The sequence below is a fragment of the Staurois parvus genome, unplaced genomic scaffold (assembly GCF_062004578.1).
Source record: "Staurois parvus isolate SC_StPar_1 unplaced genomic scaffold, SC_StPar_1.0 ptg000057l, whole genome shotgun sequence".
In the NCBI taxonomy this organism is placed as follows: domain Eukaryota; kingdom Metazoa; phylum Chordata; class Amphibia; order Anura; family Ranidae; genus Staurois; species Staurois parvus.
In genome coordinates this window covers 3,483,386-3,502,425 of record NW_028317853.1, presented here as the reverse complement: position 1 = coordinate 3,502,425, position 19,040 = coordinate 3,483,386, and the positions used below count along the sequence as shown (strand labels likewise).

At 42.9% G+C, this 19,040-nt stretch overlaps 1 protein-coding gene across 1 annotated transcript in view; it reads right to left on the bottom strand.

Moving 5' to 3' along the window:
- The window catches only part of NOC2L (NOC2 like nucleolar associated transcriptional repressor), a 175,084-nt gene that overhangs the window by 59,016 nt on the left and 97,028 nt on the right, over positions 1 to 19,040 (bottom strand). The window contains exon 15 of the mRNA XM_089668416.1: positions 8,543 to 8,686. Within this exon, the coding sequence (XP_089524542.1) occupies positions 8,543 to 8,686 (144 nt within the window). The remainder of the gene's footprint in view (positions 1 to 8,542; positions 8,687 to 19,040) is intronic.

Here is a 19,040-nt window from a genome sequence, read left to right as displayed (position 1 = left end):
AGCTAATTAGCCACTAGGATTGCATTTACATGAAAGCCGATCGCTGGCTGAAAAAAACTATACCAGGATGCCTGCAGCTGTATCATCCTGATATAACCACTCAAAGTCCAGTGATGTACCAGTATGTCGCTGGTCCTTGTTGGATGTATATGCTATGTTCTTTTTTTTTTTATTCAGCCTGTGGGCTGAATGAAGAAAAGAGAAGAAATCTCTGCCAGAAAAAGTGTGTGGTATGCCCATTATTAAATATACCGCCCTGCATCCACCCACTTTTATAAAATATATATGATGAAGCATAGGTGATTTACGAGAGGCCGAATTTTGTGGAGCCGGTCAAATTCAGGGTCACCCCGAGGACGACAGAGTTTGTTGTAATTGAAATGCATAAAACACATTATAATTTCATATCTATGCCTGGCCATGGCAGCAGAGAACACGGGCATATGATGTATCAGGTCTGCAGAACAATACAACTGCAATTCGTTTTTTTAAGTAATGCCCATGTTGAGGGTTAGGCCCAAAAAAGCTTTAAATTTGGAAACCGTAATAGGTTTCCCTGCGAATGGTCTGGCAAAGTTTGAATTTTGGTTGGCGGTGATAAACTGTGGTGCATATAAATTACTTTGATCCACAAACAATGCATACAGATCTGTTAAAAACTGCTCCAAAAAATCAAGGGGAGAATTTAAATTTGCTGTTTCCATCTGAATTCTGGGTTCGGCAGTGAATGGGGGAAGTACGGGTGCTGCAGAATTTGTGGGCTGCCAATTGGGATTTGCAAGCACATCCGGAAGGATACTAGGGGCTCTACGAACCTGTGTGCGAATTCTTGGTGGCTGCGGGACACTACTTGTGTTCACCACAGCACCAGCTTTTACTGCACTTATGGGACTCGCCACGTCACCAAGTGATACTGCAGCGCTGATGTGTGTAAGACCAGGATTTTTGTTCCGGTTAGATAGAAAAACATTTTTTACATCCTTGTTTTTGAAATATTTGCTTGCTCTGGTTGAAACCGACTGTCAACCATTAACTTTTAGATAATCAAACATTCTGAAAACAATTCTTTTATTTACATTTTTCAGGTGTAAGGCCACAGCTATCAAAGTAGGCAAGCTTGCTTTGAAGCTCCCTGAATCAATCCAAAAAGTGATGTTGCCATTTGGAAGACTCTGTGGGGTTGATTTACTAAAACTGGAGAGTGCAAAATCTGGTGTTAGTATGTTGCATGGTAGCCAATCAGCTTTTAACTTCAGATTGTTCTATTAAGCTTTGACAAAACAAAACTGGAAGCGGACTAGTTACTATGCACAGCTTTTGCACTCTCCAGTTTTAGTAAATCAACCCCAATGTGTTTTGCAAACAACAGCTGAGACCATCTCTTGTCTGATAGAAGACTAACTGAAAGCAATTTAATATTTACACATAGTCTGGTTGAAAAGACATGTCCATCTAGTTCAACAATTAAAATGGGGGGAGAAAAATGTGTGTGTGTATATATATATATATATATATATATATATATTACACATACATATACACACACACACAGTGCTACATACACAATCCTATACCCACAGTTAATCCAGAGGAAGGCAAAATAAATCCCAATAAAGCTTGATCCAATTTGATCCTGCAGGGAAAAAAAAATTCCTCCCTGATCCCCCGAGAGGCAATCAGATTTCCCCTGGATCAACTTTACCCATAAATATTACCATCTAGTTATATTGTGTGCATTTAGGAAATAATCCAGGCCTTTTTTTAAAACAATCAAATGATCTGGCCAGAACCAGCTCTTAAGGGAGCCTATTCCTCATGTTCACCGCTCTTACCGTGAAGCAGCTTTTCCACATTTGGATATTAAATCTCTTTTCCTCCAGACGTAAAGAGTGCCCCCTTGTCTTCTGTGAAGACCTTACAGTGAATAACTCTATACCAAGTTCACTATATGGACCACCTATGTATTATACATGTTGATCATATTCCCCTTAATCTCCTCTTCTCAAGAGAGAATACATTCAGTTCCTCTAATCTTTCCTCATAGCTGATCTCCTCCATGCCTCTTATCAGTTTGGTTGCCCTTCTCTGCACTTTCTATAGTTCCCCATTTAACCACGTCCATACCAGGCACTTTTACCCCCTTCCTGCCCAGGCCATTTTTCAGGTTTCAGCGCTCTCACACTTTGAATGACAATTGCGCAGTCATACAACACTGTACCCAAACTAAAATTTTATTATTTTCTTCACACAAGTGGAGCTTTCTTTTGGTGGTATGTAATCACCGCCGGGGTTTTTATTTTTTGCTAAATTAACAAAAAAAGACCAAAAAATTTGAAAAAATAAAAACATGTTCTATGTTTCTGTTATAAATGTTTGCAAATAAATAATTGTTCTTCATAAATTTAGGCCAAAATGTATTCTACTACATGTCTTTGGTGAAAATAATCCAAATTAGTATTATTTAGTCTGTAGGAAAGTTATAGAGTACCATAGTAACATTGTACTACTTTGGGGAAGTGATCTCTCTCTCTCTATATAATTTTTTTTTTTTTTTTACACACAATTTGCTTATAGCAAAGAATTACTTGAGCAAAGCATTTACCTGAATGAAATCGATTCATTCAGAATTTTTTTTTTTTTTCCTTAACGGTGATTTGGCCACAGCTAATCACATGACACAGCTGGGCTGTGATTGGCTCAGCTTGTGCATGTGATCACTGTGACCATTTACAGCTAGCCACACTTGTATACAATGGATGGCATGATAGGAAGCCATCCATTATATACAACTGTGATGTGACCTGCTGTGATTGGTCACAGCAGGTCACATGGTACTGGCAACAGGGCCTGTACACAGATCTGTCATTGGCAGTGTCCGAGGTACACGGCCAGTGACAGATCGCGCCGCTGCGCGGCTCTGCTGGAATGCAAACTGCGCATGCCTGAAAGCGCCATATGGCGTCCACCCGGAGGGATGAGTGTTTTTGACGGCCACCATTCGGCCATAAGCCGGGCGGGAACTGGTTAAGTAATACCGGTCCCAGAAGACTGCACAACCAGGAAAAGAGATCTTTAAATTAAGCCACAAAAGTCAGCAGTGTGCAATCAGAGAATTAAATCTATTACAAACACTTATACGTATGCAATGTTGAATAATGCTGTATGCGTACAAACAAACATGCCCACAAGATTAACATAATGCACAACAGCCATATAAAAAAAGTACCTCTCACCCACTATTGAATTCGACACCTAACCACTACAAGTCAGAATGAAAAAAGTTCCCATCTATTTGGTTCCAGATTATTTCTGAACCTGTCCCTACAAACAGTAAATCGCATTTCATGCTTAAAATAAATAAAAGTGCACATGAAGCAATATAAATACAACCACCAATTTAAGTGAAAAGCACCTCAAAACAGAACATGATCCAGGTATACAGATGTACAGTATACATGCAAGATGTGCAGTACTTTGATATTTTTTGGTGCACAGGCTCTTTAAATAATATGGGCATTATCCAAGATTTGAGACACTTAATGCAGGACATTTCAACTCTTGTAATGACATGCCAGTAATGAGAATGGAGCCCCTGATGTGTCTCCTCTTCCCCGAGACCCATACAGACCAAGCACGTCTCTAAGTGGCACCACCTGCAATCCCCTAGCACAGCTCTAGCCTACTGCAGAGACCACAACACGTGGGCGTCTATGATCTGACACTTTCCCGTTGCCGCTGTCCCTGCGAGGTGGTGCCAGAGTGTCTGTGGATGGCTTCTAGCACTCCCAGCCCCCTGATTTATATTACCAGCAGACTGCCATTAAAATATTTATGAAGGCATTACATCCGTGCGTGCTGTTCTAGGGTTGCAGAGGAGATCAGGCTCCGTCAGCCGGCAAACAACAGAATGCTAATTATCAAGATTTATCTGCTCCCTTTGGAGACAGAGGTGCCTGCAATGTACTGCAGTGCAATTCGTGGGAGGTCCACCAAGCAAAAACAGGGTCCAAGAGCAGGAGGTGGGTCTAATGACAATTACTGATATCCAAGGGACAGAAGGTCATTTGCCGGTTTCAATATCACAGTTAAGGGATTCAGTTACACTGGGAGCATCCTACACATTACCCTGATGACAGTAAACGGTTTACCAATTTCCTCTGTACTAAACACCGTCATTTGCGTCACACATAGTATATCAGGTGGTGTTTATCCAGTGCAACATGCTGCATGCTCACCTGTCTTAGTGAGCAGAACTTCACAGGCTGTTTTAAATTACAGGGTGATCCCATGGAACAGAATACACTCACATCCAAGGGATCAAACTGACACTATGCAAGGGAACACTCTAGAGTAAATGAAAAAAAAAAAAAAATCAAATTTGACTAAAATATTGAATAATTATCTAGAAAGGATTTTCTATTAGCTTGTAATAAAAAGGAGTGCCAGAAGGGCAGCACAGAGAAAGTCTTCTGTGTTGAGATCAGGGCTGCCAATAGGGGGTACCTTCGGGCATCCTGTAGGGGGCCCAGGCCAGCTGGCAGCTTCAAGCTGCATATTGTAGTAGTATACACATACAGTCCTGAGATTACATCAAGATCCCGGCATCCTGTATGTCACATGGGCAGCAGCTACAAGTCCAGTACAGTCATCCTATACTGGACCTGCAGCCGCTCTGTAGAACAGAAGACCGGATCGCTCCCTCTGACTGTGGACTGCCCCAGGTAATGTTCAAGAAGCCTCCAATCAGGGCTAGTGCACTGCAGCCAATCAGCTCTTTTTGCCACCTGGCGTCCTTGGTGTGTACTCTGGGAAGCTGCAGCTGGAAAGGTCGGCAGGTTGGCCCTCCATGTCAGGCTTGTGAGCAGACAGTGGCTGATTTACAGCTTTCTTTAGAATGTGGAAATCCTCAGTGTTCAGCCAAGCTGAGAAGGCACTCTGAAGGCATCAGCTTTAACCTTTGCCACGCTGCCTGAGCAATAATTAGTGTAGTGTCTCAGCAACTAGAGGTCTCAGATTTCCAGGGACAGTGTACAAAAATAAAAGAAGGGCACTGTGGATGGAGATGGGGGGCAGTGAGTGTGGGCTGTGTTTAGAAGGAGGGGCTTAAACCTCCCAACTGTCCAGGATATAAGCAGAGCCATCCCAATATTTTAACAAAATCTCAGCATCCCACAAATCACAGTGACAGAACACACTAGCACAGGCACCCAGGACACTTATCCCCCCCCCCGACTATTTTAAATGCAATTTTAGTGAAAAACTAAGCTCTAATCCTACTCTATGCCCCAGACATGCCTAATCTGTTAAGCAAAAATTGCTGTACTTGCGTGTTTTGAGCCGCTCCAGTCCGGTCTCCAGTGGCGCCCTCTGTGCGCAGGAGAGAAAAGAAAATGGCTGTGAAATCCCTGGGAAGTGACATCACCCATAGCATTACTAAAGGTTTTCCATTGTCAGGTGCTTCTCCTGCACACTGCCACACGTTGAAACCGCCGCTGACAGCTCAGCGTTGGGACTGGACCAGAGCAACTGGAGAACAGACAAGTACGCTGATTTATACTCTACAAGGCTAGATAGATTAGGCTTAGAATGTGGCATAGAGTAGGTTCAGCATTAGTTAGTTTTTTTTTTATTTAACTTCCTCTTTAATGAAGTTCTTCTTTAAGGTAGGCTCAGACAAAGTGTTGGTGAGACTCTTGCTTGTGGTACAGCAACTAATGCATGTTTTATTGGTACAAGAAAGCCCAGGTGTTGTTTAGCAATGCCTCTTAAACCCCTCCCACTGTTAAGAGGTTGGCCACATTCATTTTTGCCACAGCGCGGTACATGCCACCGCAGGTCACCGTCCCCCTGAAGTGTCCCTCATTTGCAAGTTCTAAAGTTGTGAGGTATGCAAAAGGTACAGGGAGATCAAAGTGCACAGACACCTTTTCCCCATGCCGTCCATGATGAATTATACAGTTAGCAGCCAAATGTGATCATCATCATTATAGTTACACAGTTTAGGTGCTTTGAGCCAGAGCTCCTGTGCTGTGTGATTATCATGAGAATGATGATGATGGTCATTAGACAGTGAAAAGCATCCTAAGGCTGTATTCACACCGACAATTAGACAATTAAGGCCATTGCGGACTGTAGTGGCACTTCCTTCTGCGCCTCTTAGCATGTAGTTGCAGCCTTTCACTATAATGACAGGTTACCAGCAGCCACACCTATTTGCGGCTCTCTGCACAGCCAGTGATTACCTGCAGTTATCACTGCTGGATGGATAATGCATCCAGCAGCAATCACCGCTGGTAATCACTGGCTGTTCAGAGAGCCATGAATGAGTGGAGCTGCCGGTGACCTGTGATTATAGTGAAGGGGCCTGTGCAAGGCACCAACCTGCTAAGAGCCGCAGGAGGAACTGTAGCTATAATTCACACCAGCCCTAGTCAGCAGTGTAAATGTAGCCTTAAGCCTCATTTACGCTTGTGTTTAGGGGGGTGGTAAAAATGTGCAGCTCAGCTGTGCAGTTTTGTCGCCCCTAACTGCTCCCCCTTCTACTGCATGCACTTGAAGACAAAGCTGCAGTTTGTTTCAAGGCAGGGTCATGAGATGGGGCAGGGTCATGAGATGGGGCAGGGCCAGGGGTGCTGTCAAAGGGGTCCACATCAGGTAGGCTATACAGGGCCCCAAGATTTCTAACAGCGGCCCTGGTTGAGGAGAGTGTAGCAAGGTTTAAAGTAGTTCTAAGGGCTAAAGGCTTTTTATCTTCATGCATTTTATGCAGCTCCACCTCCTCCCCCCTCCTGCGCCCTAATACTTACTGGACCCTGATCCAGTGATGTGCACAAGAGCAGCGGCTTCTCCTGGCTCTCTCCCTTCTCATTGGCTCAGAGACAGCAGTGGGAAACATTGGTTCCTGCTGCTGTCAATCACAGCCAGTGAGGAGGGAGTGAGCAGGCAAGAGTGGGGTCACTCGGCGGGGGAACCGAGAAAAGGAGGGATTGGGGCTGCTCTGTGTAAAACCATTGTACAGAGCAGGTAAGTATGACATGTTTGTTATAAAAAATAATAAAATCACCTTTAGTATCATTTTAATAGTCCAACAGGTATTTAAGGCAACCTGGTCATGAAGACTAAAGACGACACAAAGAACATACCTAATATAGCCACAAAACCAAAATGCTGATCTGTTTAAGGTTCTGTGAAGCCAGCTTGGAAATAATTCATGAGCGTTAATCTCCTGCATCCTTTGCAATACCCACTGGCTCTTCCCATCAACCTCTGTTACTAATGGACACAGTAAAGATGTGGAGGTTGGGGGAGAAGCCAGTTAGCTCTGGGAAGGACACAGTACATTGACACTCCTGGGAGAAGCATCTGTAGATGACAGAGGAGATGGACACTCATTGGTGGAGGAACCATTTAGCTCTAATGAGGGCACAAGAGAATGACACTCCTGAGGAGAGGGGCGCTAGACAGCTCTGTGGAGTACACAGGAGATTGGCATTCTAAATTTTACTTAATTCGTGAGATTTGTATGAATTTGTGGTATTTAAAACAGGACTTGGTCACACATTGCTGATAGCAAAGAACTACGCATTCTGAGAGAACACAGCATTTATGGTATATAAAATGTCTAATTTGGGAGGAGAAGCCAGTTAGCTCTGCAGAGGACCCAAGAGATCGACACACCAGGAAGTGTTGATTTCTCAGCAGACTTTCGAGGCCATTCCAAGTAAAGTGGTATTTGGTTGTAGAGGCAGCTGGAAGGATAATTACATTCTTCTTTTGCAGAACATTCCTTTTGTCAACTTTGGTATTCAGAACAGGACCTGCTAAGAGTTCACCTCTAGCAACATTTTACAATAAGCTTCCTCTGCAATTGCAGATCTTCTGAATATTACATACCAGCAATCCTTATTCTAAAATACTGCACTTGCTTCCTATTACATTTGCGCTAAGGGAGAGGGGGGTGCACTTGCTCTCTGCTGGTGCAGCTACAGAAGAAGTGAGTGCACATCGCACACAGATTGATCCAGACCTAGGATCAATATTGCAAAATGTTGCTAAAGGTGAACTTATAATTTAACGTAGTCTAAAACCCCAGCAATGACATCTTCTGCCTCGGACACTTCTTTAATAGAGAATTCATTGCTGTGAAAAACATACTGTATATACCCTTAGGAAGTATCTGCTGTCAATGCTCAGAGTGTGGTTCTGTGTAAAAATTATTTGACTCTTGTGTAAGTAAATCTGTATTTAGCTGAATTATGAACACCTTTAAAGCGTTTTGTAACTGCTTAGGTGCATTCATCAGGTACGGTGCACAGGTACTTAGGGTCATTAGCCAAGCTACTGCCAATAGTCTTAAAACAAATTCTGTGTGTATTCCTAGTGAAAATCCAGTAGGATGCAAGCACCATAGGTTTAAACTTTACTTACTTAGCGAAACGTATTTGGAACAGAACTTGGCCACACATTGCTAATAGCAAAGAGCTACGCATTCTGGGAGAGCACAGCATTTATGGCATATAAAATGTCCCTGTTGTCTACTTACCACAGCTTCCCTGTCAGACACCCCAAAGGCACACTTCTGTCTTTTGCTAGTTATGTAGGACGAATTCTCTTGGATCTTCTCCAGTAGTTGGCGCATTGGCTTGCAATAATTGGATACTTTACATTCCTTTAGGAAAGATTTCAGCTGCAAGGACAAAAAAGAATTTTATACAGAAATCAGTGGCGCTAAGGCTTTCCAGTAAAAATCTTGGGCAACAATTAACTGGTAAGGAGCTTCACAGACAGGGATACAGCATGAACACAACCTCTGGAGACATAAATGTATACCTATCGCAAACGTAATTAATTTAAGACATAGCATATGGTGAGAAAAACTAGATAAGCAGAGGCTACCGTTAAGTAGATCTAGAAACAAGTTGGGATAGAGTGGGGTCAAGTTGAAACTTTTGTAGGGTTTTTATTACTCTGACAGGTTAGGGAGATTTTGCCACACTTCATGCCCTGCTGACTAAAACAGGAAGTAAAGCTGGCTATTCACTAGTAGATTTTCAAACAAAAGGTTCATATGATCAATGTTCATATGATCATTCACACAACAATTTTCAGCACGTTTGATAACTTGATGTACTTCAAAACTTCCTAACATTTAATATTCGATTTTGGAACAAGTGGACTTTCCAAAATGAAAACCACCTATACAGTTAGAAATTTGTTTGTACAAGAACATTTTCCATCCTGCTCCCCCAAATTTTCTCATCACTGTGGTCAAAAACAAACGATGATTTGACCCTACTACCCATTACAAAATCAAAAGAACATTCTTAAAATGAAAAATTTCAAACATTCTACTAGTGTATGGCAAATTACAGGAAACATCCCAACAGGGACACAGACATCAACAAAATCCTTCCACACTCCAATATGGGTGGTATTACTGCTATTTTCACATCGTAGAAATTCTGTTATGTTCTGTTCTTCATAAATTTAGGCCAAGATGTATTCTGCTACAGGTCTTTGGTGAAAATAACCCAAATTAGTATTTATTTAGTCTGTAGGAAAGTTATAGAGTTCACAAACTATGGTATAGATCTGAATATTGATCAATCCTGAAGTACTGACAGCCAATCTAATTTTTTTGAGGCCCAAGAACGTCAGAACAGTACAGATATCCCCCGAATGACCCCTTTTGGCAAAGTAGACAGTCCGACATATTTCGTTAACAGGCATGGCGAGTTTTTTGAAGTTGTAATTTTTTTGTCATTTTTCGGAAATGAATAAAAAAAATGATTTTCACTATTTTTTTTTTTTTCCACATACTGTCACCAGTGCAGTACAGTGTCATCATATAACTGGCATGGTGGTGATCAGGGACACTGACTGGTGACAGTACAAAAAAAGAAAATTGATAATTTTTTTAAAATTTTAAAATTATTTTTTTTTAATTTTTTTTTTCATATTTCACTATGACAAAAGTAGTATAATGTTACCATAGTAACATTGTACTACTTTGGGAAAGTGATCAGTATTTTTTTTTACATAATTTTCTTATAGCAAAGAATTACTTTGCTATAAGCAAGCATTTACCTGAATGAAATCAATTCATTCAGGGATTTTTTTTTGTGCTTAGCTGTGACTGGCCCAGCTTGTGCATGTGATCGCTGTGACCATTTACAGCTAGCCACACTTGTATACAATGGATGGCATGAAAGGAAGCCATCCATTGTATACAACTGTCATGTGACCTGCTGTGATTGGTCACAGCAGGTCACATGGTACTGGCAACAGGCCGGTACACAGATCTGTCATCGGCCGTGTCCGAGGTACATTGCCGGTGACAGATCGCGCCGCTGCGCGGCTCTGCGGGCACGCATACTGCACATGCCTGAAAGGACGCCCTATGGAGTCCACCCGGAGGGACAAGGTGCTCGCCCGGCCGCTATCTGGCCATAGGCAGGGCGGGAACCAGTTAAATACTCAATGGAAACATCTATGCTATGGGCAAAAAAAATTTCTAGAGAGGTAACCAGTCTTTGCTTAAAATATGTAAACTCCAAAAAGGAACTTCTCTCATTTGCTCCCTTTTGATATGTTAAATATGAAAGAGTTTAGTTATATCTGTTCAAGGAGTGCAAAATAAACAAACAGTTAATTCTGCCAGAAAAATCCAGTGTTGTAATCCAGTGTTGTCCTGCACTCAGCACACTTATCTCAAGAAATGTTATCAGTAAGAGTGTTAGGACTACAGAACACCTCCCATGTGTTATGAAGATGAGGAGAGGCAGAGGTGTCCTATAGTCTTAAAGTGTCACTAAACCCAAACTACTCTCAATACATGTTATATAACAGAGAGTGCATTTTCACAAAGCCACTAAAGCATTAATTTTGGATAGACTGAAACACCTGGTTGATCATGCCGCTTTCAGCTGTCCCTCCCATCTTCTATGTGTCCCCATTGCAGGCTAAGGTTGAATAGACCAACTGTTGCCATCTACTGAGCATGCTCCAGTTCCAGTTCTCCTGTAAGCTGCTCATTTCCTCTGTTTTCTTATCTGTGCAGCCCATGTTAATAAAGTGACACACATGAAGGTATATAAACTCCAGATAAATGACACTCCCCTCCCTCCCTCCCTCTATGTCCTCCTATTGCTAAACACTATAGGGGCGGAATATAGTATGCAGATTGATTACATTCACTAAGAAACAAAAAAAGCTCAGTTTTCAGAGAAATCAGTATTAAATATATAAAATGTAATTGCGAATACCTTTAAAATAAAAATAAAAAAAATAGCATTGGATGCAGATGCTGTCTAAACAAAATGAAAACTATGGTCAATCATCTTTGACTTCTATACCATATATATGCATAAAAATACACATTTTGTGTTCAATAAGGATTTATCAGGAGCTGCAAAAAATGTATTTATAACGTAATTTGAATTGCTCTTCTAAAACCAATTTTATTTAGTCATGTGACCGGCACAGCACCAATTAGAGCTGCGCAGACACAGACTCATACTGCATCAGCATACATCAGCAGAATAATAGAAGCCCCCTCCCAAGGATCATTCCCTGCAGATGACTAAGAACAGGGAAAGATCATTTGACCACACTTTAACGTACATGTGAATGATGTAATGTGCATGTGACATAAATGTACAGATTTGAGTAGATAAGATGTGATCAGTAGCAATATGTAATCGTAACTGTAGGGACATTCCATTGTCATTAAGGATGTATATTCTGTAGGGACATTCCATTGTCATAAAGGATGTATATTCAGTCCTTGTCATTGGGGAAATGAGGTACAATTAGCATCAATTAGGCTGAAAAGCCCTGCTTGGCTTCTGGGATGTGACACCTTTTGTGTTAATAAGGTTGTCACCTTCTGGTGAAACCAGTTTAAAGGAAGTGGCCCCAGATATTCCGGCTTCATGACAGCAGGGAGCTAAAGGTATACCCCTTCATCAAAAGGGGTATGTTTAATCTCTCATAAAAAGCTAAAATATTAGTTGCAGAGAGATGAACATGCTCCTTTCTTGTAGGGCATTCTGTAGACTACATCGGCACTAAAAATCATATTTGTGGTTTAGGCAGAAGGACAGGAAAATGCAGGAAATGGTTAGGTGTCGCTGGATGGCGACAGTCGAATGGTGTTTGCTACTGTCGCAATCGGACTAATGCGTTGGTGTCTCAAGCCGGTCCTGGCACGATTGAAGTGGCAGGTCAACAAAGTGTAATTAAAGTCAACACCCAGAACATCCTGTGGGGAGGTACAGGAACACCCCCCCCCCACCCCCCATGGTCAATTGGCCGAGGACTAATGTCCCGCCTACGTCCATATCACCATAAAGGGTACCCGGACACTGGGACATTTGCTATTCGTAAGGAGCTGGTTCAATCGACCAACGGATTGCCGATTCTCTGACTTGCTCCAGTCGCAGGGTAAATACTGGTAAAGTTTTACTTCTGTCTTTTATTCTCTTTTTATTTTATAGTGAATAGTCATTTGTGTGTCTTCTTGTATTTCTGTAACTTTTTATATTTTGTACATATTTTATGCACTGCCTGCTTTTGGGAAATTAAATCTTAAAAGTGACTTCTGTGTATTTAAGCACGTGCTCATATCTTCGGAGAGATTGGATTGGAGAGATTAGATTGGATTAGATTAAATTGTATTGCATTTTAGTGCATTTAAACGCTCGGTCACACTGTGTGGGCAGATTGCGTGCAGATTGTAAAAGGTAACATATCGGCCTGACAGAGATCTGTGTGTGTGGGGTGTCCCAGCAGACTGTTCTGCGGATAAACTGTTGGGTGGTGGCAGGCTACCTTTTGTGGTGTGTCTGGTGGAAGAGTAACTAACACCTGGGTTCAAGCTGTAGGTAGCTGGAGGGACCTTACAAGGGTGTGTAATTACCAAGCTGCTCCTCAACTCTAATCAGTGCATCAGATTGTATATAAGATTTGTATCAGTGAAGGAGAAAAATTACCGGTTTGCAAAATTTTATAATAGAAACAAAGAAAAACTTTTTTTTTCAAATTTGTTTCTCTTTTTTGGATTATAGTGCAAAAAATAAAACACTCAGTGGCGATTACCTACCACCAAAAGAAAGCTCTATTTATGTGGAAAAAATGATAAAAATTTCTTATGGGTACAGTGTTGCATAACCACGCAAATGTAATTAAAATTGCGACAGTATTGAAAGCCGAAAATTGGCCTGGGCACAAAGGTGGTAAAAGTGACCAGTAGGCAAGTGGTTAAAAAAGTATGTCCAATGCCACATTTTGAAGCATGTGTAAATAAACTCTAAGGTACTTAGAGGATTTAAAAACAAAACAAAATACAGTGGCATGATGTACCGTATTTTTCGCTCCATAAGACGCACCTGACCATAAGACGCACCCTAGGTTTTAGAGGCAGAAAACAGGAAAAAAAAATTCTGAACTAATGGACTGCAGACATAGTAGGGATGTACAGGGATGACCAGAGACTGCGGACAGTACAGGGATGACCAGAGACTGCGGACAGTACAGGGGATGACCAGAGACTGCGGACAGTACAGGAGATGACCAGAGACTGCGGACAGTACAGGAGATGACCAGAGACTGCGGACAGTACAGGAGATGACCAGAGACTGCGGACAGTACAGGAGATGACCAGAGACTGCAGACAGCACAGGGATGACCAGAGACTGCGGACAGCACAGGGATGACCAGAGACTGCGGACAGCACAGGGATGACCAGAGACTGCGGACAGCACAGGGATGACCAGAGACTGCGGACAGCACAGGGATGACCAGAGACTGCGGACAGCACAGGGATGACCAGAGACTGCGGACAGCACAGGGATGACCAGAGACTGCGGACAGCACAGGGATGACCAGAGACTGCGGACAGCACAGGGATGACCAGAGACTGCGGACAGCACAGGGATGACCAGAGACTGCGGACAGCACAGGGATGACCAGAGACTGCGGACAGCACAGGGATGACCAGAGACTGCGGACAGCACAGGGATGACCAGAGACTGCGGACAGTACAGGGATGACCAGAGACTGCGGACAGTACAGGAGATGACTGCTGACCTTTGGGGAGGGAGGGGGAGCGGGTACCTGAATTTGACAGGTACCCGCTCTTACTTCCGCAGAGTTTTTTTTTTAATCTTACCTGTTTCTCTATCCAGCCGCGCGCTGTCTTCCCGGCTTTCTGTAGTGTGGGCGCTCGTCGGACAGCCGGATGCCCAGTGCGCATGCGCGAGAAGCGCTGCGCTTTGTGATTGGTCCGGCGGCTTCTGGGATCTGTCATGTGTCCCAGGTACCGCCTTACCATTCACAAAGAGCACTGCTTCTTCCGCATGCGCACTTGGGACCCGGCTGTCACGCACACTACAGAAGCCGGGAAGACAGCGCGCCGCTGGAGAGAGGGACAGGTAAGGTCCCACTGCAGAGCTGAGCGGCCGGCCCGGTATTCTGACACGGCGGCGGTGGAAATACCGGACCGGCCGCTCTATATTCGCTCCATAAGACGCACTGACATTTTCCCCCCTTTTTTGGGGGAAACAAAGTGCGTCTTATGGAGCGAAAAATACGGTATATGATTTATGTGAATGAATTAAAACAATTAACACTTCTCTGTTTAGTATCACTTTACCACACTTCCTGTCCTAGGATTACAATAGACAGTCATCATTTAACCCACTTCCTGTCACTCAAGGTACCCCCCTCCAAGGTGTGCTTCATTACACCTACTGTACCTACAGTACAATACAGCTGACAGCAATGCTGACCATGTTTTACTGTTCTTTTTGCAGTGCTCTCCACAACCGCCAAAAGAGGTAAAAGACCCCAGGATGTCACCTGACTTTTCCAGAAGACCCCCAGGACATCACCTGTCTAAAAAAAGAAAACCACAGAATAAAGGCTATGTAGAATACAGAATTATGGCCAAAGCTTTTTTTGCCCATACTTCTCTTTTGGGTCGCAGAAGTGCACTTACTTTTGCTATCCTGTGGCTCACAGTCAGCTAATTGCCCGCTATCAGCTGAAATCACAGAGTCACTGCAGGCTCTGGAAGGATCCAAAACATATTGTCGGAATCCACCCTGCTGCCAGATTAACAGCTGGCTCCAGTGCTCAACTGAGCACCAAAACCAGATTGGCCCACGACTCCCCAGCCCGGTGTTCCAGTTAGCCAGAGAAGAAATGATTGATAACAGCTCTCCACTCAGAGATGACCGAGAACAGAGCGGTCAGCAGGCAGTTCTTAGGCCTAGAGGCAGAGGGGAACTGATGCTGCAGCAAAGATGTGAGTATTGTAATGGTTGTGTGCATTAGGCACATGGAAGCTGTAGACAACAGCCATCTTGTTCTCTCCCCCTTCCTTCCTCCTGAAATTCAAATGTATGCAAGTGAGGGCCACAATGCAGTTATAAACGTGGTGACCTCTCAGACACCCCCCCTTAAACTGGAGGTTTGGTCAGATGGTCTTTGTCAACACCCCTTTGATGCCACAGAAAAGGGGAATGTCAGGACTTTTTGACAGCTCTTAAGTACCATCAATGAAGGAATATCTGTCATGTTATAAGAGCCCTTGCTTATTGACTGATCTCTGCTAAAACCAAGGACATTGCAATAATTCTTTATGTTCAACTCTTTTTTTTTTTTTTTTAATTCTCTGTTGCATTATTGTCTATTTCTTTGTAACACCCTTTTTTCTGTAAAAGTTTTATTTGCACCATTTTGACCTTTTCATTACTAAACCCCATTTTGAAAAGTGTTAGAACTGTCCCTAAGGCTTTTAATGCAAACTAAAAGAAACCCTTGTCTCTTGAAGAGTGCTACTGTATTACAAAACTCTAAAACATACTTGTCTGTGGTGATAGTGCATGTTGCAGATTTTTATTCTAAGATCACAGTTTTTATTGCTAAGATTGAGAGTTTCCTCTTTCTTGGTAAAAAGGCATTTGGTAGCATTTAAAGAGTTAATTGCTTAATTAATTTAACCAAATGACAATTGTTCTCAGGCTGCTGGCACGTAGATAGTGGTCCCCACAAGCTGGAAAATCTTTGTGCGGGGTGCAGCTGAGTGGCATTGTTGCATAATAACAGTGTGGTGTGAGATTGGCCAGTCCTTTGTCATGAGTTGGTGAGAAGGGCCAGGGGTCGGGCACCGTGTTCATCACAAGTATGTGTTTGTTTTCTTATACAGCCAAAAGTTTTCCTTTAAGAGATTTTTAAAATGGATGTCAGAGGGGTGAGAGGGGCCCATACTGCAGTTCTACTTAAAGAGAACTCTGGTGTAACTGAAATAACAGTATAATAATAAACCGAGGTACTTTTTCCTTGGAGAATCAATGCATTTTCCATCTTGTACTTGACAGCCTGAAAAAGTGTGCCTGTGCCCACTTCCTCATCTTGTGAAATTCCAATCGTGCAATGGTGAATGCACTTTGGGGGCTTCTGCAAATCTTTGTTTTTAAAAAAATTACGATAAAAAAAAGTTGTGTGGTCAATAAATAAAATAGCATTTTAAAAATCTCCAAGCTGCAGTGACCCCCTCCCCCCCCACCAAAATATTCTCCGTACACACCCGGAGGCCGCAGTACCATAAAGCACAGGACGGCTGTTTGCACATCTGTGCGAAATCCCTTTGGCAGAAGACTGCAGGCTCTCTTCCCAGCCCCCCCTCTTGTGTGCGTACACATCTGGGATCGGGCAGGGACAAGAGAGGCAAACTACTAACAGAGCCCTGAGCCGCAGACAGCCTGGGGGTCTCCGATGTGTCAACGTGTGGTCTAATAGATGACGCATGAAAAAAGGAGGGGGACAAGGGGGCAGCTTTCCAAATTTCCGTGCTAACGTCAGCTCGAAGCGCTCGGCAGCCTAATCTGTGTGTGACCTGTACAGCACCGCATCTGGTTCTTCTTAGACGGCATTATGTGTCTATCCCATTTCCAGTATCCACACAGTTTAGAGCTCGGGCGAAGAGGCAAATTAAAACACCATCTTGTGCATCAGCCCCAGTACACCTGGCTACACAGAAGTAAATAACTCTAATTAAAAAGAAATTGTTTTAAAATTAGGATTTGCTGAAATTGCCACATTCTAACAATTATCACTTATGCCCTGAAAAAGGTAGTCGCATAATGTTTGCAGAATTACAGCCTGCAGTACCCAATACCCGCAAAAGCTATGTGCTTTTGCCCCATCTACTCCACTACCTCTTTCTGACTGGCACAACCGAATTACAGTACCCAATACCCTCAAAAGCTAAGTGGTTTTGCCCCTTCTACTCCACTACCTCTTTCTGGCTGCCACAGCAGAATTGTAGTACCCAATACCCTCAAAAGCTATGTGCTTTTGCCCTTCTACTCCACTACCTCTGACTGGCACAACAGAATAAAACAGAATCAGAAATTACAACAAAAAAGCTGAAGTGTTGCCCTAACAATCGCAACAAACATGTTCCACTCCATATTTAGTTCAAAAAGTCACTCTTCGTAACCGTGGCTGGTGGCTCAACGGTCTTGCAGCTTCCAACAGTCCATAGATAATGGACAAACTGGGAAAACAAAAGAAGCAAAAGAAGCGCAGACCCTATTGCAGTTAATCCATTGAGTCGTAATAAAAGGATTAACTGCACTACTCTAACTGTGCCAGGGTCTGCAATTCCTTTTACTTTTTTGTTAAAACAGAAGTAGAGAAGGAAAACCTTACTATCCCAATATTGCATTATTAGGCGACACTTCTGTACAACCTCTCTGCCCATACAGAAATATAAATTTGGCCGGTCCTTGCTGAACAAGCCGAATTCAGGATCCATGTATGGCTGGCTTACCTCTTCCTTAATCATGCAAGTTCAGTAGATATGACTTCTGTACAACCATCCTGTTGGATTTTCCTCACTCGATCAGCACTGCAGGCTATAGTCTGCAATACTTTTCAGTGTATTCTGATAGCGGGGAAGTCTCCTTGCTATCAAGATACACTCTCTCAGCGGAGAGGATTCCCCCCATCCACATCAAGTGTGTGGATGGTGGAATTGAGACAGTTTTTTTAATGTGTGCAAAACTGACTAATCTATAGGCTGCCTTAGGGATATGAAGACACCAACATAACTCCCCCCCCCATCAGGTGTGGTTATGTTATAAATACAAGGAAGAGTAACTAGACCTTCTGGCTGTGTCCACACCGGGTAGATTTCACCTCATTTCCAGTGTCACTGAGACAGAAAGGGAGCTGAAACTCTACTACGAGGTCACAAAGCAAGAAAATCTGGGAAGGGTCAGAACATCTGTGAGCATTTTGTTGCCTTCAACATTCCCATAATTTTCAACATGCAGTCATTGGGGCAGAAAAGGAAGGAAAGTCTCCCACGTTGAGAAGGAAAAAAAAAAAAAGACAGAAAAAAAAAAAACAAACAAACCTCAGGTTCTAACCCTTTCCCACTACATCCAGAATAATACAAAACAAAGACATTTGGCTAGCTTTCTTTTTATAGGGCTCGTTCCCAACAGTAAGTATGTGTTTTGTTGTGCATGAGGCATGCCTGCAGTCTTCATTTTATTTTGGCTTCATGTACATGGCCACAGGTGCAGCGTAAAGAGGATGTATATTTCTGGTGCCTGGGATGTCCTGGAACTGTGTGCAGCAACACATAGGCATAAAGGGCCGCTAGTAGCATTAGTGTAGAGATGTAATGTCCCGAAAGCACGTAGTGTGTATTCGAGACATTACATCTGTGTACATGCACTACTTTATGCAAATAGCGACACATAGCTGCATACAGCCGCCTTCACCCATTCATATTTATAGGCGGCTGTATGCACCTCCAGGACACATTGGGCGCCATAAATACGTAGTCGCTTTATGCAAATGCAGATCAACGCAACTCAGTGGACATTATGCGAGCATGCCCAGTAAGAATATAACAAAACTGATAAAAAGTAAATATATTTATTGTTAGTCTGGCTTAAAGAAATGGGAACCAATACAACCAAAGCAAACATCTAAGGGCCGGTTCATAGAACATGCAGTGC